Consider the following 26,268-nt stretch of genomic DNA (forward strand, 5'->3'; position numbering starts at 1 on the left):
CCATCAGTTTTCTCACTTTTGTGGGGAAAAAAGCATCAACACACTGTCAATTAAATGCTCGTACATTCATTGAACAAAATGTGAGTTTTCAGAAGTGTGGGGAATCACGAACAGATTCAGTGATTATAAAGCGAGAGAGTCATTCAATCCCAAGTTTGTTTTTTTATGGAACATGGAACATTGTATAATCTGTTATCTCAATAACATTCCCAAAACATCCTCAAAATGTTAGAGTTCAAATGTTATATCTTAGTTTACATTTAACCTTATAGGAACACTATTTGAAATGAGAAAACATCCTTAAAACATTCTTTGAACATTACATTTAAATGTTTTCTTGAAAAGATTACAAACTTGTAGGGGAATGTTAGCTGAAGATCTGAGAACGTTCCAGCTGGCTTTAGCCCTTCTTATCGCCAGTGGATGTTTGACCTTTGTGCTCTCAAGATGGAAAAGATTTCGTTCGCGATAAAACAAAAGCCAAAACATTTGAATTAATGTATGGTTGTGTGTTATTTATGTGTATATGTATCTATATTATTTAGCTATACTATATTACTATATTAACGTTATTGTTACTTTCTGTCAGACCTTAGATGAACCAAATAAAAAATAAATAAATGAAAATAAAATAGTAATAAATAGATAAAAAGTATATGAAAAAAAGATTTATGTATGCTACTAGAAAATAAACACAAAGACTTGCTCTCATTGCTAGTTTATAGGTCTTAATCTTATAAAAGCCTCTAAACGCTGCATTTCCTTCATCAAGATCCTATAAGAGCGACTGTGTTTCCACCGATATTGCCCAGAACTTTCCCCCAGACTGTTGCTGTCAGCATTTCCATCTCGGTCTAAAGTACTGTGAAGATCAGGAAAATTAGTCTGGTGACGAAGGACTTTCCAGTCCTCCACATATGGGTTTAATAATCCCTGAACCTCGTCATCGGTAAAAACACACCCATGAGACTAGCAGCATGGGCGTAGTCAATCAGTCCCAATCAATATTTTGAGATGACAAATTTGTCCCCACCAATATTTAGCAAGCTCCTTTGAACTGCTATTTGGATCTTTGCGCTGCTATTTGGATCGATTCCAACGGCCAAAACAACGACAGTACAAGAAACGCCGTAATTTGATTGGCGGCGGTGTATCTGACAGGCTACACGCGCGGGCCGGGACTACTTTTGTGCTTGCACTGGCAGCGAGCGGGTGGTGTGTGTGTGTGTGTGTGTGTGTGTGTGCGCGCGCGTTTGTGTGTGCGCACATTTTTCGTTTCTACATTCTATTTATGTAATGTAGCCTATGTAATGCATTTGTGAGTGAGTGTAGCCTAAGAATTTAATATTTAAGAATAGAATATATCAATAGAATTTGATATAGAATAGTAGATACAATTTTAGTATTAATGGAATACTGTAATCATGAATAATAATAATAATAATAATAATACTAATAATAGATAATAATAATGGATTTTTTGTGTTGAATGCATACTATGATACGGGTGTATTTTATTCATTTGTTCATTATTTAATAATTTATGTTAATAAAACGTTTGGTTGTTCAGCATGACACAGTCTCAGGTTTTTATTTTTATTTTTTGAGAGTGCATTTTTGAGATTATACAGTTATACTACCTCTTTAGGGACAGTATACAGGATGGTGTATTGGGGTCAGGATACAATATAATGAGATGAAGTAGATTCACTTCTGTATTGTGATATTCTGTATTGCCAACAGTCTGAAATCGCCATTAAAGCACTGGTATCTTACAACAAAAGAATTCCAGGGGGAGGGGGAGGGGGATGTCCCCACCAAAGCTGAGGCCAAACCTACGCCCTTGACTAGCAGTGAGCTATATCAACATTAAATAACATACGCATCATATTCTAACATTTCATCATTTTGAACTATTTAACATTGATTAGCTTTATGTACATTTGCTCACCTGTCTAATAAAGTACATACAAGAGCATCGTCTCTGTGAAGTCGTGACTCGTGAAGCTCTGTCAAGTCTGAGTTTGTCACGGACTAACCCTGACAGAGACACTCAGGACTGAGAATCATGCATATATTATTTTTTGTCAAATATGGATTACGCTTCTTCCAGAGGATGTTTCTTAAATGATGACACTTGTACATCCAAATTTGTGTTGCCATTCTTGATTTGACCATTTCACAAGATCAAACCTCAGCATGGTTAAATCTCAGAATAGTGATGATGCTGTCAGATGTTGATCATGTTTGTTTCTGCATGCAGATGTCAAGGGTTTTACCTTATAAAGGCATAGACCGTGCGTTTTCCTGTTTCCACTGTTGTGTAGGCCTCTGTGTGTGTCACTTCCTCTCACATTTGAACAGAGTCGCAGCAGAACCTCTGAAAGTGACCAGACACAGATCCACCCTGAAGCCGTCGTCTGCAGGTAATAGCTGCACATCATCTCTATCTGTGTTTGTCGAGTGTATGAAAGTACAGTTATTCCATCACTAATGAGAGTCTGACAGATTCTGAGAAACAGCCTGAAACTTTCAGATCCTGATCAGATGATGTGTACTAATCATTTAAACAGCTTTAGTTGATTGTGTAAATGTTTGTGCTTCATCTCCTCATGTGATGCATTTCATAGATTTAGTTGAATATTAATGCAACAGCTGACAAAATACAGACTCCCAGCGAACAGAGTACGTCTCAGAATGTTCTGGCAAGTTATGAACAAACGTTCATCCGGTAGGCTAACATTAATAGAACGTTATCTGGTTGTCACGATTAGATCCAAAGAAGAAGAAGATGATTGAAAGGTAACAAGTTTTTTAAATAAATAACTCAGAAATACAGGCGAGACAGCGTGCAATGCACAAACATTACCGGACACTAGACAGAACACAGGCAGGGCCTTAAACACACAGTGGCGATTAACTGAAGGATGAGCAGCTGTGATGAATGAAGTGTCCATGACTGATCAGTGGTGGGAAACACAGACAAGGAAACACATGTGAGGAATGAAAATAAACTAAAAGTTTATGAACTGAATATAACTGAACACAATGGTGACACTGCTGTAATTATATTCACAAAAACATTTATACAACGTTTATAAAACTTTCTGAAACATTGTAGTTGTAAGTTTGTCATTTTTTAAATGTTACTTGTTTCAGAATGTTCAGAGAAAAATCAAAAGTATTCCATAATATTTAAATAGAATGTTTCCTTAATGTTTGCATAAATAAGAAAATAATTTTTTTAAAACATTTGAAACTATAGAACATTCAGAAATTACATTTTCATAACTTAAAGGGAACGTTAACAACATGTTCTTAAAACATATTTATATTAGCTGGGAATACAGTCGAGTCCAAACATCTGAGAGTGAAAAGGCTCACATTTGCCATTGCCATTTCATTTAATAACTTTTCTTTCCAATGCATGTGATATTACCAGTATGGAAGTATGAGAAATGGCACACAATCATGAATTTTTATACAATGTTGAATTCCAGATTTTAAGCATGCTCTCAGAGTTTCCATTTGTCATAAAGGTTTTTTTTTTGTGTGTGTGTGTTCAGTGTATTCTGAAGCAGAAGTGAAGCTTTGCGCTGCGGTTAAAGAGAACAGGAAACATCAGTGCAACAAGTGCATGAAGTCACTGCCTCGTTCTACAGCATCTATACTGTGGTCCATCTAAACATGATTATATCATATTTAGAGCTAAAACGTAAGCAGAATGTACATGTGAAAGAGGAAGATCAGAGCACGTGTGAAGGGCTGAATGAAGACATTCTGAAATGATACTGAAATAACTAACAGTTGTTCTATTGCTGAACATGAACTTCCTGACCCAATTAAACTAAATTAATTAATTAATTAATTAATAATAAAAAAATTTACGATTAGTTTTACTCTAATCATATGTAATAAGGATCTTACTAGGGTAACAGTATTGAATTGCCCATACATTTACAATAAATTGAAAACAGCATATATTACTTGTACATGAACTATATAATGAACCAATTCACTAAAATTAGTAGGGATAGTAATAAGGAGAAAGTTCACCCTAAAATTAAAAAGTCATAATTTTCTAACCCTTGTGTTTTTCTAATGCCTTATACCCTTCTTTCTTTTATGGGCCACAAAAGGAGAATTTTAAAGGATGTATTACAGTTGTAATATCTGACATCAATTATCAAAAAAAAAAAAAAAATAACTTGCTTAAGACTAAAACAAGTACTCAAACATCATGTGGATATACATACTAATAATGGTTTTAACGGTCTTGCAATGGAATGCCAGAAGTATTATTGCAAATGGACCAGAATTCAAGAAGTATATAGATCAACAGGATAAGAAACCAAATATAATTTGCATACAAGAAACATGGTTAAAACCACAACTAAATGTTGTTCTGCAAGGATATAATATAGTAAGGAGAGACAGAGGGGCAGGAAATGGAGGTGGGGTGGTCACTTTTATTAAGCATGATATAGAGTACACAGTCATTAATGAGACTGAAGAATATGAATTGGTGGTTATTGAAGTATATGCAGAGAATCAAACTATCAGAATAATAAATTATTATAATCCTTGTAGTAGACTAAGTAAAGAATTAGAAAAGGTTATTGGGTGGGTCAGGAAATCATAAAATAATTAGGTGTGGAGATTTTAATGCACATAGCACTTTATGGGGAAGTAGTAATGATGATTATAATGGGGATGTAGTAGAAGAAATTATAGACAGTAATGGTTTAGTATGTTTAAATGATGGTAGAAACACAAGAATAGATTTGGTACGTGGAGTCGGGTCAGCATTTGATTTAACATTGGTTTCTGAAGAGATAGCAAGTAAATGTACATGGGATGTTTGGGAAGAAAATAATATGGGTAGTGATCACTATATAATTTTATGTAAGGTAGGGATGAGTGTATTGGAGCATAATGTGATTTTAGCACCAAGATGGAGATTTAAAAAAGCAAATTGGGAAGCTTATAAATATCTAAGTGAGGTAGAAATAACATCATTAGATCTAAATATGATGGAGGACATAGAATAATGTAATGAGAAAATATGTAAAGTATTGTATGAGGTAACAGATAAAGTTATAGGGAAAAAGGGACCATGTAAAAAGAGGAAAGCAGTTCCTTGGTGGACAGAAAAATGTAGTAAAGCTGTTCAAAATAGGAATAAAGCATTTAGGAAAATAAAATAAAAACTAATTTATTTGAAGATTTTATAAATTATAAGAAAGCACAAGCTGAAGTCAGAAGAATAGTATACGAACAGCTAAAAAGAAGTACTGGAGAGATTGGTGTAATTTAATAGGAGAAGATATTGACATAAGTGAAGTATGGGGATCAATAAAAAAAATGGGGGGGAATATATAGAAATCAAGCTATACCAGTTTTAAAAAATGATGTAGGAAAAATGGCTGTGGCAGATAAAGAAAAGGCTGAAATGCTGGCTAAAGTATTTGTTAAAGTTCATAGTGATGATAACGTATCAGAGGATATTAAAAAGAATAGAAATCAGAATAAGAGTCAGCATCCAGATGTGATGATGAAAAGGAATCCTACTGGAGACACTTTAGATGCAGATTTTAATATATATGAATTAAAGATGGCTCTAGGGGGAGTTAAACATACATCTCCTGGAAGAGATGATATATGTTATGCAATGATTCAACATTTATCAGATAGATCATTGGAAATTATTTTAAAACTTTTCAACAAGATTTGGAATGCAGGAAAGCTTCCTTCTTCATGGAAGCATGGAATTATAATACCAATAGGCAAACCTGGAAAGGACAAATCTAATCCAATTAATTATAGGCCAATTGCATTAACTTCTAATTTATGTAAATTGATGGAAAAAATGATTATACGCAGATTAAACTATATATTGGAATTTAAAGGACTTGTATCACCATATCAGAGTGGATTTAGGGCAGGTCGGAATTCTATGGACGCTGTTTTAAGTCTAGAAGCCGAAATCAGGAAAGCTCAAGGAAATAAAGAGGTATTGGTAGGGGTGTTATTCGATATCGAGAAAGCTTATGGTATGCTTTGGAAAGAGGGACTTTTAATAAAAATTAAATGTATGGGAATTGGAGGAAAGTTATACAATTGGATTATGGATTTTCTTCTTGAAAGAACAATTCAAGTTGGAGGGTTGGAGTAGAATATTCAGAGACATACAAGATAGAAAATATAACTCCGCAAGAAAGTGTATGCAGCCCGTTTTTTTTTTATATTATGATAAATGATATTTTTTGTAATTTAAAAGGAGATGTAGGAAGAGCATTATTTGCAGATGACGGGGCAGTATGGAAAAGAGGACGTAATATTTGATGTGTATCACAAAGTATACAAAAAGCAGTAGATGAAGTGGAGGTATGGGCAAATAATTGGAGCTTTAGATTGTCTGTGGCTAAAACTCAAGTTATATGTTTTACAAAAAGGAAAAAAGTTCCAGAGGTTAAGTTAAAGTTATATAAGCAGGAACTGGAGCAAGTTTCAGTAGTCAAATATCTTGGTTTATGGATGGAATATAGGCTGACATTTGCTATACATGCTAAAAAAAACTGATCAAGAAATGTAAAATAGGAGTTCATATTTTAAGATGTTTATCGGGGTTGAATGGGGAGCTTGCAGATTATCATTGAAAAGAATATATAATATATTAATAAGAGCAAGTTTGGATTATGGAAGTATAATTTACGGATTTGCAACCGAGTCCATACTCAAAAAGATTGAATTTAAGAATAAATTTAAGAATATTTAAGAATATTTAAGAATATGCTGTGGTGCGTTCAGAACATCTCCCATAGCAGCTCTACAGGTAGAAGTTGGTGAAGCTCCTTTAAAACTTTGTAGAAAAAAAATAAGACTGAATTATTGGGTAAATATTAAAGGTCATAAAGAGAGTTATCCAGTGAAGGGAGTACTGGAAGAATGCTGGGAACATGGGAACAAAAACATTAAAAGCTTGGGATGGATTGTTCATAGAGAAGCACAAGAAGCTGGTATTGCAGAATGTGATGTTAGCCCTACTGTGATATTATCCAGTATACCACCGTGGATATTTCCAATGTCAATAATTGACTTACAAATTCAAATGAGAGATACCCCAAAGAACATAATTGCACAGCAGTATTTAGATCAGATTTATTCATCATGGTTGCATATATATATATATATATATATATACTGATGGTTCTAAGGATCCTATTTCTGGAAGAACAGCAGCTGCTGTATATATTCCTAAGTTTCAAACAAGTATTAAGAAAAGAACAACTGATCATATATCTGTGTTTGCAGCAGAAATAGTTGCCATGATGGCAGCTCTCCAGTGGGTAGAGGATGTAAAACCAAGATTAGTAGTAATATGTTCTGATTCTTATGCAGCAATCACAAGCCTCGTAAGTGGAAATAAAGTATCAAGGCAAGACATTATACTGTATATGATATTCTTGCAAGTTTGTTAAGAATAAGTAGTGTAAGCTTAATAGTGTTCTTGTGGGTTCCTGCTCATGTGGGTGTGGAGGCCAATGAAGTGGTTGATAAACTAGCTAAGCAAGCGGTAAAACATAACAAGAAAAATATTCAAGTGACTCTGAATAAAAAAGAGGTTAAAGCGGGGCTCAGTAGCTTTGGGATTTCTTCGCTGTATTCTCGCTTTTTGCTCGCAGGTTTCTCTCTAGAGCTCCCCCCACAGCTTCGGAATAGATATTTGACAACACTGTTGTAAAAACTCGTTGGTGATTCTCAGACACCAGAGGCTATAGATCAACGACATCAAAGCAGATGGGACATTCTTTAAAACGTCTTCTTCATTCGGGTTCGGACAGCGTGAGGGAGCGCAATAATGACAGTATTTGAGCAGATTTCTTTTGGCCGTAAAGCAATTGTTTACATCGCGAGACCTGATATCACGCGAGACTTCCTGACGCGGCGTCGTGTAATTATTGTGATCAGGCAGTAACAATTGAACATGTGTTAATAAAATGTATAAAATATGTAAAAGAAAGGTTAGAATTTATGAAGGAAGTAAGAAAACTGGGGGTTGTATCATTTAATATGGAAAGCCTATTGAAAATGCATGCAGAACAAGATAAATTAAATTATGAAATATATTAAAGCAATAGGAGTATACTGGACAATTTAAAGTAATTGTTTTTTTCTTTTTTTTTTCTTCCACTATATTGTTTAAGTTGTTAATTTCTAAACGATTATTAGTGCTTCACACTCCAGTCCAGTTGGTGGCGGTAATGCACCGAAAGTTGGTTTGCAAACCGCCATAAAACTCCATTAGAAGAAGATGTGTCTTTGTCAAGTATTGTTTCCTGTAGTCTGCTGTTGTGCTTAGTTCATGTTTTTGTTTTTGTTTTCATGCCACGTCATGTTTTTGTTTCATGTTTTGTTTTAGTTATAATAAACTGCACTTGGGTTCTCATTTACACTTTACAGAATACTTGACCACCAACAATGAACCCAGCAGTTACTCTCCTAAATCTACACCAGGGAAATCTTTCCCTGGAAACATATGTGGAGAAATTTTGTGGACTCTGCTACTAGGTAAAATTTAATGATGTGGCTCTTAAGGACATTTTTCGTTTTGGGCTGAACTATCCGGTGCGGTCCCAATTGCCAGGGGACCGCACCGGACAAGATGGCCGCTGCCGAGCTAGTGTCTCCGGACAAGATGGCCGCCGCTGAGCCAGTGTCTCCGGACAAGATGTCATATCGTAAAGCGCCTGATAATAGTCCCCAGCTCGGTAGCCTATTATCAGGCGGCAGGCACTGCATCATATCATTACGCCTGCTGGACTCATGGTACGGCAGCAAAGTTTCTTGATTATTACGCAGGAATGAGAGTATAGTTCCTAGCCATATCAGCCTAGAAAATCACAACTTTACATTTTTCGTCGGTCGTAGTACACGATGTAACTACAGAAGAGTCAAGTTTTAAATAGGAAAAATATCGAACCTCTTTGGTCATTTTTTTGAGACAGATGCTAATGGTCTTGTCCGATTCAATGATCTATGCTAAGCTATGCTAAAAGTGATACTGCCAGACCCGGAGATCGGCTGTATGGATTCGAAAACGGTCAAACTCAACTGTTTAACTCTGGGGGAGTTGTAAAATGAGCCTATTTCCAAAAAAAGTGGAGTATCCCTTTAACACAGTGCACAAATAAATGTATATGGAAATAAAAGAGTGCACATTCAGGGCATTTCCACACTTGGAGCGTTTGTGTTTCGTTCGCTTCGTTTAGCTGGACTGTTCCCCCAAAGATTGGCTGTGTTTTCTTGTATTTTGCAAGAGACAGCGAGAAAAGCTTGTTGCATACGGTGTAAGATGCCATTTAGCTGACTATTCATGATTTAGGGCAATTATATTCGATAGGATATTTATATAGGAACTGAAATGCCACGTGCCATTGGTGTGTCGGTAGCTTTAACAGCATCACTACTGTAATACTTAGTTTATAATCAGAATATAGTCACTTAAATATGAAATATATTTCTAGATATCATGAGCTTTCGCTGACTGACAGCTTCAGTGATTATAAAGCGAGAGAGCAGTGCTTTCTGTGTCATTCAGTCGCAAGTAAGTTACTGTTTTTCATGAGACTTTGTGAGTACGTCATTTGTCATTTATCACCTTGACAAAATTTATTTTTAAACATAGTGATTTTATAATGTTTAATATTTATTCAAAAGCGAAACTGAGTGAAAAGATTTGAGCCAATAAATGCTCCTCTTCTGCTGGTCAGAGTGGGAATTACTGTCTTTTATTTGTAAATAAAAGTGTTTCTATTAAATGTTGTACTTCCTACATCTTGAAACGTTCGGTTTTACGATCTCAGATGGACGAGGAAATAAAGTTTTTATCATCGCATTAAAAATAACATGTGAAGTCCTGGAAAAGCATTGCATGTGCTTATCCAATTACAGACGAGTTTCTTATTCGAGCGTTCCCATTTGCTTAGTTTTTATTGCAATCAATAAATCTGGTTTATTGGCAAATAACGTACGTGTGCTAACTGCATTACAATATAAATACAACATTAAAAGATCAACCATTGATGGTTGTGTGTGGATTTACAGCGAGTCCAGAGTGACAGCTAACAGGAAATGCCCAAGCTGGCTTATTGAACACCAGTGACCGTGCACATGCTCAACTGAGCTCAACTTTTACTGAGTCTGAAACATTTATTCCATTCAAATCTCATGAGTCATGATTGCCTTTAATTTTCCATTTCTTTCTCTGTAGCCGACGCTGGGTCCAGCAGTGAGAAGATAGTAGGACAAGACAAGGCCACCGTGAAGAGAGAGAGACTTGAGGATGTGGCTGGCAACAATAAATGGCGTATCAACAATCATCTGGATGATCAATATGAGCCTCGTCCCATTGATGAGATTCTGAGAGACGCACAGAGCCGTGTGGGAGAGATACTTCCGTACAATGTGCTTACACACAACTGTGAGCACTTTGCTACGCTGTTGAGATACGGAAAGCCACAATCCAAGCAGGTACAGTAGATACAGTAGATCGACATGACCTCACATACAGAATCATGTTGTAGGATACTCATTAATGTCTCAAATGTGCAAATCACAGGATTACAGACTATATTATGGCAAATTGTTTAAATTAATTTAAAATTAGGATTAAGGTCACAAAAGCAACAAGTTTTACACAGTGATTTAGAAAATAAATACTTTCTGTTTATTCTTCTAGGTGGAAGCTGTGGAAAATGCAGCAGTTGTGTCTGTCGCTACTCTTATTGCAGCCGCGGTTATCTTTGGAATCATTGCTATAGCAAAATCAATTTTAAAAAACAATTAGAAGGAGAAAAAAATAAACACGGAAATGGGAAATGAAGAAATAAAAGAACAATTGTGGAGGCCTTGGATTATTTTAAGTCAGCAAATGTATGGTGAATTTTGTTTAATTTGAATAAAGACCTTACAGGCTGTCATGGTTCCTGTCTTGTGTTTCCCTTGTCTTGTGTACACTTTTGTTATTTCCTATTTTGTGCCATGTTTTGTAGTCCTTTGTAGTTTTTCTTGTTAATTAGTCATTGAGTTCATTTGTCCCAGCTGTGTCTCGTTTCCCTGATCTGTTCTCTGTGTGTTTAAGCCCTGTGTTTCAGTCTGTTCCTGGGGCCTGTTTCAGAAAGAAGGTTAAGTGAAAACTCTGAGTATGTTAACCATAGGCGTCACTAGGCCCTTTTTAGGGGTGCTTCAGCCCCCCTAAACTTCTGCCTAGCCCCCCTAAATGTGTGATTAAGTGTAGGCTACACAGATTCGTGTTTGTTTCAGTGTTGTTGAAATCAGATTCAACACGTTCTTCATCTTCAATCCGCAGTGGCGCCGAGCAGAGCACACGTCAGAAACAGAGGACAGGGTGTGTGTGTGTGTGTGTGTGTGTGTGTGTGTGTGTGTGTGTGTGTGTGTGTTCATCTGAGCCTCTTTGTTCTGTCACTACTTGTCAATGTCAGAATATTTGAGATGACCAATCAAATCTAAGTAGGCAGGCTTTATGTTATGGCCATATGGCAAAAATATCAAAAATTATTTTTCATGTTGGTTTTACTATTTTGCAAGTGACTGAGCGGTACAGCCACACATCATTTCCCTATTTTAAAAACACAGCTTTACAAGGTAACAAAATATATTTAAAAAAGAACAGCAGTCATTTAGGCTTTAAAGTACATGCAAATATTGAACTTTTGTGAATGTATATGTGATTAACCTGAGGGAGGCGCTCTAATTATGATTAAAAGACTTCAGTACACACAACAAACCATCTTCAAATACAGAGTCCTGGCTTCATCCCGTGCAGTAAGACATTGGTTTGTGTCATCACTGATACAATTACAATTTAGGAATTCCAGTGAGGAAAAAAGTCCAATGTCTAATCTCAGAACTAACAAAACAAACACAACAGAACTAATGTATATAAATCTATTCACATGAGCATGTGAAACTAAAGGGTTTATGCTCTCATTAGTTTGATCCGCTACTCCACATAGGAGGAACAGACATGCCCACTAGTGCCCTGATGCAGACCCTGATGAAGCGGCCGGATGTGGTCTTGCTCTGGAGCTTTAGCCTAGGAGAGGGAACGGGGAAATAAACGGGGCAGTTTATTAATGAGCGCTCGCTGCAGTTCCACTCTTCACCACAGATCTACACTGGGACACTGTGTGGCGCTGTAGAGCCGGAGAGGGCTCTGTGACCGGCTGACCCACGGGATTCATCAACACACTTAATATATCCTGCTCACTTTATGACTTAAAATAGAAAATCTGGAAAATATTCGTTGCAGAATGCTGAACACATTTATTTATTCAGTGTATATAGAGGTCTATGTTTGGATAAATATTCTAGACTTGTGTGAGAGTCGTCTCCCCATACAGAGACAGAGGCGCCAGAACTGAACCATACGTCTACAGAAGCAGATCCTGGAGACATTTTAATCGTCCTCGATCAAACATTGTGATATTGCACACCCCTATCTTGAAGTGTCCAGTCATTTTAGGGATTTTCCTCAGTATATCTTGGTCAAGCTGTTCTTTTAACCTTTGTATTCTTCATTGTTGTGCTCCACTATTGCATGTTCTTTCTGCCATTTTGCCACTATGCCGTCTAGCAATAGCAGTGTCGTAAATGAAGATGATTGACATGATCTGACCAGTAGCTGATATGACCAGTTACCCAAATGCCACATCTATCCAATCACCTGCTTTTTAAATGTTTCTCATGGGCCGATGAGAGTCTATTTTTGTTTGCGCTGAAGTACATTTAAAAATATAATAGTCTGGCCAATCCGGAGCCTATGCTAGCCTGTGCTAATCGTGTCCACAGCATCAGTCATCAGGGCCAAGCTGACGGGGACTGGGACTCTTATTTTGTTTAGTTCCTGTTTCTCTGTTCAGTTCTGGTCACTGATGATCTCCTCGTTAGTTTCTATGGTTAGGTATGATTATCACCTGTCAGTCACGTGGGTCGTCTTGTGTTTAAACTCCTGTTTTGTTCAGTCCCTTGTCGGTTATTGTCTTTTGTAATGTGTATTTCTCCTACGGTCATGATTAAAGTCTATTTAAAAAAAAAGTTCACTTTGACTCTTCACTGAAAGTTGGGGTTTGATCATAATATGTGTGAGAACTCAACATTTAAATTTAGATTATTCACATATCATTTGATGCCAAAATTTCAAATGAACGTGAAGATATAATTTGCAACTCAAAACCACTGAATGCAGAAAAAAAACTAATTTCAATAAAAATGTGAAAATATCAAATAGAAATCAATCAAAAAAGGCCTATATACTCTCACAGCAAACACACCAGCGGTTTTATATCACTGTAAAACAAGACTTAGTGACTATGTTTGATGTAACATTATCGGTTAATAATATCCTGTGATGGTTATAATGGCAATGCTTTGGTCGTCATGGAAACAACACCTCATGACAGGTGAGAGCAGTGGCCAGTAATAATGAGTGTAGGAGTCACTGGTGTATTTCCCAGACTCCTCAGCGCTGAGTGTGAGATCATCACTGCCCTCTGCTGGCGGATCTGGAGTACAGGCAGAGCTCCAGTCATGAGGAATCCAGTTTTCCTGGATCTGGAAACACTTCACAGCTCCACGTCAGCATCATCACACAAATCAACACGCTTATATTTACATATATCAATAATAATTCATTACCCGTACTTAATTGAATTGAAGACATTTGTACACAGTTGAACTGAATTCATTCAAAATAAATCAGTTTAGTAAGACTGATTAGCTCTTCTGGCTAACTGCTATTTGGTAAGAGTAGTTCTGGGCGGCTCATTGTTTCTGCCTACAAAGAGGACACGATGTTTGCTAATGTGATGGAGTTTTTAATGAATAAAATAATAAACTGCATATCAAACTAATCATAATTCTAACATATAACATTACTTCTCCTCCAGGCCTAACATTCTCACACTTGTCAAGTCTCCTTCATTTATACAGCGCTTTTAATAATGACCCCTTTAAAAGTTTTTGGTACGTATCCTAGAGACAAAGATGAATTAATGATATTAAGAAGAGGATCTATGACCTCTGGAAGCATCTCTTTCAGTAGCTTAGTCGGTATAGGGTCTAACATACATGTTGTAGATTTAGATGAATTAACGAGTTTAGTGAATTCTTCCTCTCCTATAGCAACGAATGAATGAGTTTTCCCTCAGGGAGACTACAATGCACTGCCTGATGCGATACTGTAGTGGACGGCTGCATCTCTTCAGTCTTCAGGTGAAGCGCCGCGGCTCCAGGTGAGTCTGACGATAGATAATGTCTGATAAACACTGTTAGAGTAAAGACTGACGCAGCAACACACGAGACAACCGAAACGCTGTTGGAAGCAACAGATATGTGGAGAATCAGCGGTCAGTGTTTATTCTCTCTGTGTTTCTGCTGGCGTCTTCATCCTCCTGTCCATCATCTTCATCATCTTCATCCTCCTGTCCATCATCTTCATCATCTTCATCCTCCTGTCCATCATCTTCATCATCTTCACCACCGTCGCCTCGTTTCAGCGGGTAAGAAGAACTGAGAGAATAAGAGGCGACTGATATCTGATGTAAAGCTCATTCCGTCTCTCTGCTCGTCTCAGGGCCGTCTCTGTGAGTTTTGCGGTGAAGACTGAAGCCAAACCCAGAGACGAACCGCAAACAGACCATAATATGCTATCGTAATATCCGTCTGCTTATAGATCTGCATCAATAACCCTGATCATAATCTGCACGATGATTGACAAGCCTCAGTAATTCAGGAGCATCTTTGCTGAACATATGATAAACAGATGTTAATAGTGCTCAAATATTCATCTGATGTTTTTCATTGCTGGAAACATTAGATTAGAAGTAATGTTATCAACATACAATATTATATCATACATGGAACTATAATTTTAATGAATAGAATTATTATTATTATTCATTTATATTGATATGCTATATAAAATATTATTGTTGCACTTTACAATAAGGTTTCATGAGTTAACATTAGTTAACTAACGGCTAATAATGAACAATAAAGCATTTATTAATCTCAGTTCATGTTAATTTCAACATTTACTAATAAGTTGTATTTTTTTAAATCAGGTAATGCACTGTGAACATGAACAGTTGTTTATTAACAAATATTAATGCTGTAAAATATATTGTTCATTGTTAGTTCATGTTAACTAATGCATTAGTGAATATTAACAACTAAGACCTTATTGTAAAGTATTATTTTCTTAAATTGTGATATGATTGTTAGGATCACCAGCTGGAGAGCCCTTGGGAGCCACTAGAGGGCGCTCCACATCAGACTATAATTATTATATTATATCATGGTGAAGTCTAGAGTAACACTGCAGTTCTGCATCTCCTCTTTCCTGGATCTTGTGTTTTATTCTTTGTCTTTCTTGGTTTCCTCTGTTTTTGTTTGGACTGTTTACCAGGTGTTTATGACCTTTTGCCAGTTTTCAACTACGATTGTGGATTACCCGTTCATTAAAGCTGCATTTGGATCCTCAACCTTCGTGTCTCAGAGCAGTTCATCACAATTATTATACAAGTGATTATTTATAGATTTTACATTCAACAGAATCAGCTTCAGCTATTTATTTACATTATACATTTCATGACAAACTGAACGTAAAAATTCAGACATTATTAATACATTCACTCGCTTTTATCCTGGTATAATCTGTAAATCAGTTCTGTTATTCTGTAGTTTGGTGTATTTCTCTGTTCTCCAAACTAACTTTAGCTGGAAAATAACTTTATTCAAGATCTGCTATAAAGCCAAAACAATCTCTGCTACTTTAAACTATCCTTGTATCTCTGTAAAGCCGCTTTGGAACAATCTACACTGTTAAAAGCGCTATATAAATGAAGATGACTTGACTTCTGCTGCTGAATTGAGAGAGTGATGCCGATTTCATCAGACATTAAAACTGTTTAATCCTTCAGATTGGTGTCTGTGTCTGAGTTATTCTACACCGTATCGCCATATACACACGTTTCTGAAGATCTCAAACTAAGAGAACTCAAGTCCAGTCCAAACCTCGACTGCGGGATATCACATCACTACATTCTCTGTGTGTGTCGTCTGATTTATTTCTTAACATTGATGTGATTGGATGTAAAACTTATTTCCAATTTGGTGTATTTTGTCACTGTTGTGCAACAAGGGCTTGTGTCAAAAATGTCATGCCTAAACATTCAGTTGTGTCGTTAACCCACATCTAATACACATGCCCACAACATTCAGGGTGTGATTGCAGAAAAGTACTGTACTTGTAGGAGATCTTGATTTTTATATTACGACATGTGATATAATTAAGTTTATGTGGTCTTGAATACAGCACTACTAAAATATACTTATGTTATTAATTGAAAGCTCTTGAGTTGATAATTCTGTTCTCCGTTAGAGATTCACTCTTCTACAAGCCGGAACAGAAAACAGGAGACAGAGGAAAGGAAGAACAGATTTATTAAATAAATGCAGTTGTGAGAGAATGACGATCAACAGCAGTGAGATGGAGAATCACCAGTTTAGAAACATCTCGTCTTATAGGCTATCAGAGAGATAATCTCTGCACAAATACAAATGAATTACACACTTACACAAGAAATGAGGAGAGGACAGAAACAGACTGAACAAAACAAAACCAGAAAAAATCAGTTCAGTTAATTAACCCTAAACCTTTCCAGATTAAAATGTTTTGAATTTACTTTTTCATAATCATAAGATAATTTATCAGCAAAACTCTTAAAGTAATCAATGAATTGTCACGTATAACTAAAGAAAAACTAAAGGAGAGGACTCAAGTGCAGAAAGAATATTTATTAAATAAAAGAAACATGAAATGAAACAAAAACCCTCAAGGGGGAAAACTAAGGATGGCTGACACGAAACAGTCGTTCCGAAGCTTTGCGAGATCCCGAAACGCAAACACCCATGTCACGTGACTATGGCCAAACGAAGCCTCGAAGTGTTTCACTAAAGGCCAATTTATACTTCTGCGTCGGGTGCGCGTAGAAGGTACGGCGTAGCATACGCATTGACGTGTACCATACGTCGTACCCTTCACCGTACCCTGACGCGCACCTCCTCAAAAATGTAACTACGCGTCGCGGCGACGCGGACCGCAAGATCTGTGATTGGTCGGCTGGATAGCATCGCGTTTCCTCCTACGCATTTCCGGAATGATCTTCTGCACTCTGCACCGCCCGCCCGCCATTTTTAAATTCCGAAGATCAGTGAAGAGCCATGGAAATAGACCAAGTGACCGAGAGATTGCTTAAAGAAGTGCGGAAATACAGCCATCTGTATGACTCCTTCAGTCCGCCATTGCTCGTAGAAACCTAAACTCAAAACAGCCGCGAGGAATGTAAACACAGTGGAACATTAAAACCCACCCGCGCCAACTAGCGTTTCGGCGGTGTAACTGCAGAGCAACACAGACATTCGCAGAAGTGTAAATGCTCACGACGGTGTGGTCGCCTACGTGCGTAGCCTACGACATACACTACGGCGTACACTCGACGCAGAAGTATAAATTGGCCTTAAGTGTTTCATCAGGTGTGGTCCGCCGAATCAGCGTTTGATTGACGCGGTCGGGAACAGACCACACAATCGCACATCTGTATAAAAGTGAAATCAACGCATAAGTTATTGACCTCGTGGGTTTTTGTGAGAGGAGTTTGATTTTGAGATAGCGGATTTTTGGTGATATAGTGACATTTGATTAGTTATCTAGCTATTTAGGCTTACATTTAAATTTAACTGGAATTTAAATGACACTGGAAAGAGATAGCAGTAATCTTTCCTCATTTGTATGTCCTAGCCAAAAAATAACTGCAGTCGGCGCCAATGGTCAGTGGTCAGTGCGCCGATATGTAGCGCCTTTGCACTCGGGCGTCCCGAGTTTGAGTCCCGGCTCGTGGGCCTTCGTTTTTTGTTATCTCTCTACTGTCCTGTCACAATAAAAGGAAAATCACCAAAAACAATATATATATATAAAAAAAAAATATATATATATATATATATGTCACCGTAGAATATAGTAAAAGTTTTTTTTTTTTTTTTGGAAACTTTTGGGTGGGCTCGTTGAAAAGTGGGGCCGTGCCTGAGCTACAGGACATCGTCTTCCAAAACATAACCTGCGCGAAAGAGAGGAAAAAAATGAATGCGTCATTGTACCTGAAAATGCACTTCCGAATGCGTCTCTGTCCCCAGCACATTTCAAACCAAACTAACGCCCATGGTTAAGTCCTATTCGGACGCTAATATTGTTTCTCATGGGCTCGTCCGGTATTTTAAACATTTACAGGGGTAAGTCGGTGATTTTAGTGCCGTCCGAATCCATAATATCAGTGTTTTTCTCACCCAACCCGCGTAAAAATCCCTGGCCAAATATAGTACCTTCTTTTTTTTGATAAACAGGCTGTGTAGTAATTTAATTGCCGTCTAAATCCACATCTGAGTTTACAAGAAAAGATTCAAAATTCACTGTTTAAATCCTTTTTGATCACTGCCGAGCACCGTACGTGACGTGCACTTTTTGTCATGATCGGACAAAACTGGAAACAGTTGCAGGTTCTCAAAAGTGTTTATTAAGCTCAAAAGGGTCAGACAAACAGTTCAGAACAACAGAGGGCGGCGACTCAGGCTCGTGCAGGGACTTGATGGTCTGGGGTGCGCTGGTGCTGTGACGGTGATGAATCCCGATCCCGGTGCTGGAGTGCGGTGAATCCAATGACAAGGAACAGAAACGGCAGGAAGACACGGCAGGCGAACAAAGACACGGCAACTCCACGGGAAACACAGACACGGCAAACACAGGACCTCGACAAACAATCCGACACTGGAACAGAGAATGGTGTGAGTATATATAGGGAATGGAATGAACAGCAGCTGTGAACAGTGATTGAAGATGATGATGATCAGCTGGAGCGCTGACAGACACGTGAGCGGGACAACGCCCACTCACACATAAACAACAACGACACGAGGCAAGAAGGAAACAATGCATTCAACAACCGTGACAGTACCCCCTCCTCTAGAAACGCCTCACGGCGTTCCCAGACTCCCTTACCTGTCGATTGTAATCATCGATAAGAGAGTGATCCAGGATGTCACGAGCCGGAACCCAACTTCTCTCCTCCGGACCGTAACCTTCCCAGTCCACCAGGTACTGGAATCCGCGTCCCCTCCGCCTAGAGTCCATAATGCGACGGACCGAATAGGATGGTTCCCCATCTACGAGTCGCGGCGGTGGGGGAACCGGGGCAGGCGGATTAATGCGGGAAAAAAAAACGGGTTTAATTTTGGACACGTGGAATACCGGATGAATTCTCCTGTACACTGGAGGGAGGTTGAGACGGACTGCCACCGGACTAACAATTTTGGTGACAGAAAACGGGCCAATGAATTTAGGAGCCAGTTTATTGGATACGGAGCGGAGCGGAATGTTCTTAGTAGAAAGCCACACTTTGGAACCGACGACGTATACGGGAGGCCTAGACCGGTGGCGATCGGCCTTGGCCTTGATGCGCGCCCGCACACGGAGGAGAGTCTCACGGGCTCTTGTCCATGTGCGGTGACACCTCTGGACAAAGGCGTGAGCGGAGGGGACCGCGACTTCGGATTCCAGACTGGGAAAGACCGGTGGCTGGTATCCTATACTACACTCAAAAGGAGATAGGCCCGTAGCTGACACTGGCAACGAATTGTGGGCGTACTCCACCATAGGCAGTTGCTGACTCCAGGAGGAAGGATTCCTGGCAGCCGTACATCGCAAGGTTCTCTCCAGGTCTTGGTTGGCTCTCTCAGTTTGACCATTGCTCTGAGGGTGAAACCCGGAAGACAGACTGACCGTCGCCCCCAGTAACTTACAAAACTCTCGCCAAAATTTGGACACAAATTGGGGACCCCTGTCGGAAACCACGTCTGTCGGGAGGCCATGTAACCGAAAGACGTGATTAACGACTGCAACCGCTGTCTCCTTGGCTGAGGGTAATTTGGGCAAGGGAACAAAGTGGGCTGCCTTCGAGAATCGGTCCACCACGGTTAAAACTACCGTGTTACCCTGGGAGGGTGGGAGGGCGGTAACAAAATCTAGAGCGATATGGGACCAGGGTCTCGAAGGCACCGACAGCGGTTGGAGTAACCCATCTGGGGGTCGATTAGATGACTTACCAATAGCACAAACTGAGCAAGCCAAAACAAAATCGTGAACGTCGCGAGCCATAAGCGGCCACCAGAATCGTTGTTTGACCAAATAGAGGGTGCGACTAACTCCTGGATGACAGGCTAGACTAGAACAATGACCCCACCGAATAACGTCTGGACGTAGTTCCTCCGGCACAAATAAGCGGTTCGGTGGGCACCAGATCGGGGGCGTTACCCCTTCTAGAGCCTTCTTGACTCTCGATTCGACCTCCCAAGTGAGCGTAGAGATAATTAGGGTCTCAGGAAAAATATGCTCGGGAGTAGGTGCGTGTTCGGATCGATCAAAAATACGCGACAAAGAATCGGGTTTGATGTTTTTGGAACCCGGACGATACGAGAGGGTAAAATCAAAACGGCCGAAAAAAAGTGCCCACCGCGCCTGCCTGGAGTTCAACCTTTTAGCGGATCTAATGTACTCCAGATTCTTATGATCCGTCCAGACAATAAAGGGTACCCCGGACCCCTCTAACCAATGACGCCATTCTTCCAAGGCTAACTTGACCGCCAACAACTCCCTGTTGCCAATGTCGTAATTTTGTTCAGCTGGTGATAAGCGATGGGATAAAAACGCGCATGGATGCATCTTGTTGTCTGAGGGTGAGCGTTGTGAAAGAACTGCGCCTACCCCCACCTCTGACGCGTCGACCTCCACCACAAACTGACGTGAGGAATCAGGGGCGATTAAGATGGGAGCCGAAACAAAGCGGCTCTTGAGGTTGGAAAAAGCAGTCTCGGCTGCTTCCGACCACCTGAACGCAGTTCTGGGGGAGGTCAAGGCAGTCAGAGGTGCGGCTAGTTGGCTAAAGTTGCGAATAAAACGCCGGTAGAAATTGGCGAACCCCAGAAACCTCTGTAGGGCCTTACGGGAATCTGGGTTTGGCCACTCTACCACAGCCTTAACTTTGTCAGGATCCATACACATACCCTCAGCCGACACGATGTGTCCTAAGAAAGGAACCGACTGTGCATGAAAAGCGCATTTCTCCGCCTTGACAAAAAGCCCATTCTCTAGCAACCTCTGGAGTACTCGTCGGACGTGCTGCACGTGTTCCTGGAGAGACGAGGAAAAAATCAGAATGTCATCCAGGTAGACATAAATAAACTGATCGATCATGTCTCGCAGCACGTCATTGACGAGTGCCTGGAAGACTGCGGGACTGTTGGACAAACCGAAGGGCATGACCAAGTATTCAAAGTGCCCCCTAGGGGTGTTAAAGGCAGTCTTCCATTCATCCCCCTTCCTGATACGGACCAAATGATAAGCATTACGTAAGTCCAGCTTTGTGAAGATGGATGCTCCCTGCAACCTCTCGAAGGCTGAAGACATCAGCGGCAAAGGATAAGTATTCTTTACCGTGATGTTGTTCAACCCCCGGTAATCAATACAAGGTCGCAGCGATCTATCCTTCTTTCCCACAAAAAAGAACCCCGCTGGAGATGAGGAAGGTTGGATGAACCCGGATGCTAGAGAATCAGAAATATATTTCTCCATAGCCTCCCTCTCCGGAACCGAGAGTGAATAAATCTTGCCCTTAGGCGGAGACTTACCTGACAGTAAATCTATAGCACAGTCGTAGGGACGGTGCGGAGGGAGAGAAGCAGCCCTTGACTTACTGAACACTTCCCTCAGGTCACGGTACTCCGCGGGCACGTTTGATAAATCCACTGCTTCCTCCTGCAACACAGGAACAGAGACAACAGAACAGGCAGACACAAGACAAGAACTATGACATTCAGCGCTCCAGGCTGATATGGTTCTCTGTTTCCAGTCAATGCGGGGGTTGTGTTGATGGAGCCAGGGGTGACCCAAGACAATGGGGGTGTGATGGGAGTCCGTGATGTAGAATGATATTGTCTCTGCATGGTTTCCTGAGGTGATGAGTGTAATGTTCTCGGTGGCCTGGGAGATGGTGGGTAGTGACTGTCCATTAGGGTGCATCAAAAAACACAATTCTTGAATTTTGATATGGCTGGGTGCTAAAAGTGTTCCAATATATGTAGAAACAACACATGCAAAATATTTTTCCTGTACATGATGATTTAGGGGTGCCACCGCACATCTGTTTTTGTTGGATAAAGTGGTTAACAGTGCTCAATGGAGATCATGGAGATCTGAGGTAAACAATACTACAGCTCAAGAAAACTGAGGTGATCTTTCTGTTTGAGGTGATCTTTCTGTGTTGGGTATGTATTATTACATATTACTATCATATCTGTAGTTGTGTCTTTGTATACTTTGTATACTCATAAGTCATTTAAGTCATATTTATAGGTATTACATCTAGCTAACGTTAGCTAGCAACCGTTTGCTATCTATGTTAGCTAAGCTATTAAGCTTAACATCAACAGTATTCTAGAGTGGACAATGTCATATTCAGAGTATACAGTGGGGAGAACAAGTATTTGATACACTGCCGATGTTGCAGGTTTTCCTACTTAAGAGGTCTGTAATTTTTTATAATAGGTACTCTTCAACTGTGAGAGATGGAATCTAAAACAAAAATCCAGAAAATCACGTATGATTTTTAAAAAATTAATTAGCATTTTATTACATGACATAAGTATTTGATCACCTACCAACCAGTAAGAATTCCGGCTCTCACAGACCTGTTAGTTTTTCTTTAAGAAGCCCTCCTGTTCTCCACTCATTACCTGTATTAACTGCACCTGTTTGAACTCGTTACCTGTATAAAAGACACCTGTCCACACACTCAATCAAACAGACTCCAACCTCTCCAGAATGGCTAAGACCAGAGAGCTGTGTAAGGACATCGGGGATAAAACTATAGACCTGCACAAGGCTGAGACGGGCTACAGGACAATAGGCAAGCAGCTTGGTGAGAAGGCAACAACTGTAGGCGCAATTATTAGAAAATGGAAGAAGTTCAAGATGACGGTCAATCTCCCTCGGTCTGGGGCACCATGCAAGATCTCACCTCGTGGGGCATCAATGATCATGAGGAAGGTAAGGGATCAGCCCAGAACTACACGACAGGACCTGGTCAATGACCAGAAGAGAGCTGGAACCACAGTCTCAAATAAAACCATTAGTAAAACACTACGCCGTCATGGATTAAAATCCTGCAGCGCACACAAGGTTCCCCTGCTCAAGCCAGCGCATGTCCAGGCCCGTCTGAAGTTTGTCAATGACCATCTGGATGATCCAGAGGAGGAATGGGAGAAGGTCATGTGGTCTGATGAGACAAAAATAGAGCTTTTTGGTCTAAACTCCACTCGCCGTGTTTGGAGGAAGAAGAAGGATGAGTACCACCCCAAGAACACCATCACAACCGTGAAGCATGGGGGTGGTAGCATCATGCTTTGGGGATGCTTTTCTGCAAAGGGGACAGGACGACTGCACCGTACTGAGGGGAGGATGGATGGGGCCATGTATCGCGAGATCTTGGCCAACAACCTCCTTCCCTCAGTAAGAGCATTGAAGATGGGTCGTGGCTGGGTCTTCCAGCATGACAACGACCCGAAAGACACAGCCAGGGCAACTAAGGAGTGGCTCCATAAGAAGCATCTCAAGGTCCTGGAGTGGCCTAGCCAGTCTCCAGACCTGAACCCAATACAAAATCTTTGGAGGGAGCTGAAAGTCCGTATTGCCCAGCGACAACCCCGAAACCTGAAGGATCTGGAGAAGGTCCGTATGGAGGAGTGGGCCAAAACCCCTGCTGCAGTGTGTGCAAACCTGGTCAAGAACTGCAGGAAACGTATGATCTCTGTAACTGCAAACAAAGGTTTCTGGACCAAAAATTAAGTTCTGCTTTTCTGATGTATCAAATACTTATGTCATGCAATAAAATGCAAATTAATTACTTAAAAATCATACAATGTGATTTTCTGGATTTTTGCTTTTTGCCTCTACATGCTTTGTAAGAGGGAAAACCTTAAAAATCTGCAGTGTATCAAATACTTGTTCTCCCCACTGTAGATGTCTCATGTGTATTGAGAGTAGCATTGTAGTTGTTACAGTAAATTAACAGGGTAAGGCCACGTGAACATGTCCCATTGACCTCCATTCATTTTGTCTATATAGGACAAATGAATGGACAATCTTGAAAGTTGAATTCTGAGAAATGCCCAAGTTGCCCAAAGCGCAAACAAACAACTTTTACTTTGATAACCCTATAGAACATGTTACTGTATAAAAGGTCACTGTACTCAACATTTCCAGGTCAACCTTTTGGGAATTAGACAAAAAATTGCACATTTTTCATAATTTCGCCAAAGTTCATGTGTTAGGTGGCACCCCTAAATCTCAATGAAATTCCTCAAAACTTTGCAAAAGTCATTTTTATGTTAATTGGAACAAAATGCAATGCCAGCCAAATTGATATTTTGAAATTAAAATTTCCCATTCAAATTTGATGCACCCTACTGTCCATTGAGTGCATGTACAGTGATTCTCTGGGGAAGTGTTCTGAGTGGGACTTGAAACTGTGCAAAGGTGCGATCCATAAAATTCCCTTCGGCCCCAGAGTCCACCAGTGCGGTGCAGTGATGATCGTGGACAGACCATCTAAGTCTTCCCGGGAGGATGGTGGATGTGGATGAGGACTTTTCGGCGGAGATCCCACCCGATAGTAGCCTCATACTTACTATCGGGCTTGACCTTTTACCGGGCAGTTGTTAGCAAAGTGTCCCGCTCTCCCGCAGTACAGGCAAAGGCCAAGGGATCTCCGCCTCTCCCTCTCCTCCCGGGAAAGTCGAGCTCGACCCACCTGCATGGGCTCGGGATCGGAGGGACCGGCCGCGTCCATGCCACTGGACCACTGATGTTCCACCCCCCCACGAGGCAGGCTGGGTGGAGCGCGTGGTCCGACCCGGGCTAGTCGGGCGTCCACCCTCAGCGCCAGATCAATGAGTCCATTCAGTGAGGGGGGTAGGTCCAGGGCGTAGATCTCCCTCTGGACGCGGTCGGCCAGCCCATGCAGGAACCTATCCCACTGCGCTTCCTCGTTCCAGCGACACTCGGCCGCCAGGGTCTTGAACTCAATGGCATAATCTGAAACAGATCGTTCTCCTTGGCGTAGATCAGACAAGACCCTGGCAGCCTCTCTTCCCGCGACCGAGCGGTCGAAAACTCTTCTCATCTCCGAAGAGAGCGCCTGGAACGAGGAACAGCATGGTTCTTGATTCTCCCACACCGCCGTCCCCCATAGTGCCGCTCTCCCAGTCAGTAGAGTGAGTACGAATGCCACCTTCGTCTCCTCCTTCTCAAATGTCCGGGGCTGAAGTGCAAAATGCATGCCGCATCGAGTCAAAAACGGCCGGCAAAAGTTAGGCTCACCAGAGTATGGCTCAGGAGTCAGAAGGCGAGGTTCCGACTGGGAGGCGGGCATCGGTGGTGTGGGAGGGACGGGCGGTGCGGCTGGCGCAGCGGGAGGTTGCAGCTGTTGAAAACGCTGGGTCAGCTCAGACACCTGCGTGACGAGAGCCTGAATCGCGCGCGCCGCTTCCCCTTGATGACGGTCCTGAGCGTCCATCCTTTGAATACTTGCACGAACAAAGTCATCCATTGTTGCGGCGGCGGCACCTGCTGCTTCCATGGATTGGTCGGATTGTTCTGTCATGATCGGACAAAACTGGAAACAGTTGCAGGTTCTCAAAAGTGTTTATTAAGCTCAAAAGGGTCAGACAAACAGTTCAGAACAACAGAGGGCGGCGACTCAGGCTCGTGCAGGGACTTGATGGTCTGGGGTGCGCTGGTGCTGTGACGGTGATGAATCCCGATCCCGGTGCTGGAGTGCGGTGAATCCAATGACAAGGAACAGAAACGGCAGGAAGACACGGCAGGCGAACAAAGACACGGCAACTCCACGGGAAACACAGACACGGCAAACACAGGACCTCGACAAACAATCCGACACTGGAACAGAGAATGGTGTGAGTATATATAGGGAATGGAATGAACAGCAGCTGTGAACAGTGATTGAAGATGATGATGATCAGCTGGAGCGCTGACAGACACGTGAGCGGGACAACGCCCAC

General features: G+C 40.7%; 1 protein-coding gene across 1 annotated transcript; it reads left to right on the plus strand.

Moving 5' to 3' along the window:
• Window positions 1-364: 364 nt before the first annotated feature.
• On the plus strand, window positions 365-10,979 carry LOC308696816 (phospholipase A and acyltransferase 4-like; the record flags this gene model as incomplete). The annotated part of the gene is made up of 4 exons (XM_081375716.1): window positions 365-425; window positions 2,328-2,426; window positions 10,274-10,533; window positions 10,742-10,979. 4 exons carry the CDS (start codon window positions 365-367, stop codon window positions 10,847-10,849), a joined length of 528 nt encoding a protein of 175 aa, XP_081231842.1. The 3' UTR covers window positions 10,850-10,979.
• Between the last annotated feature and the right edge of the window lie 15,289 nt (window positions 10,980-26,268).

This window comes from Scardinius erythrophthalmus (assembly GCF_964197995.2).
Source record: "Scardinius erythrophthalmus genome assembly, chromosome: 10".
NCBI lineage: Eukaryota > Metazoa > Chordata > Actinopteri > Cypriniformes > Leuciscidae > Scardinius > Scardinius erythrophthalmus.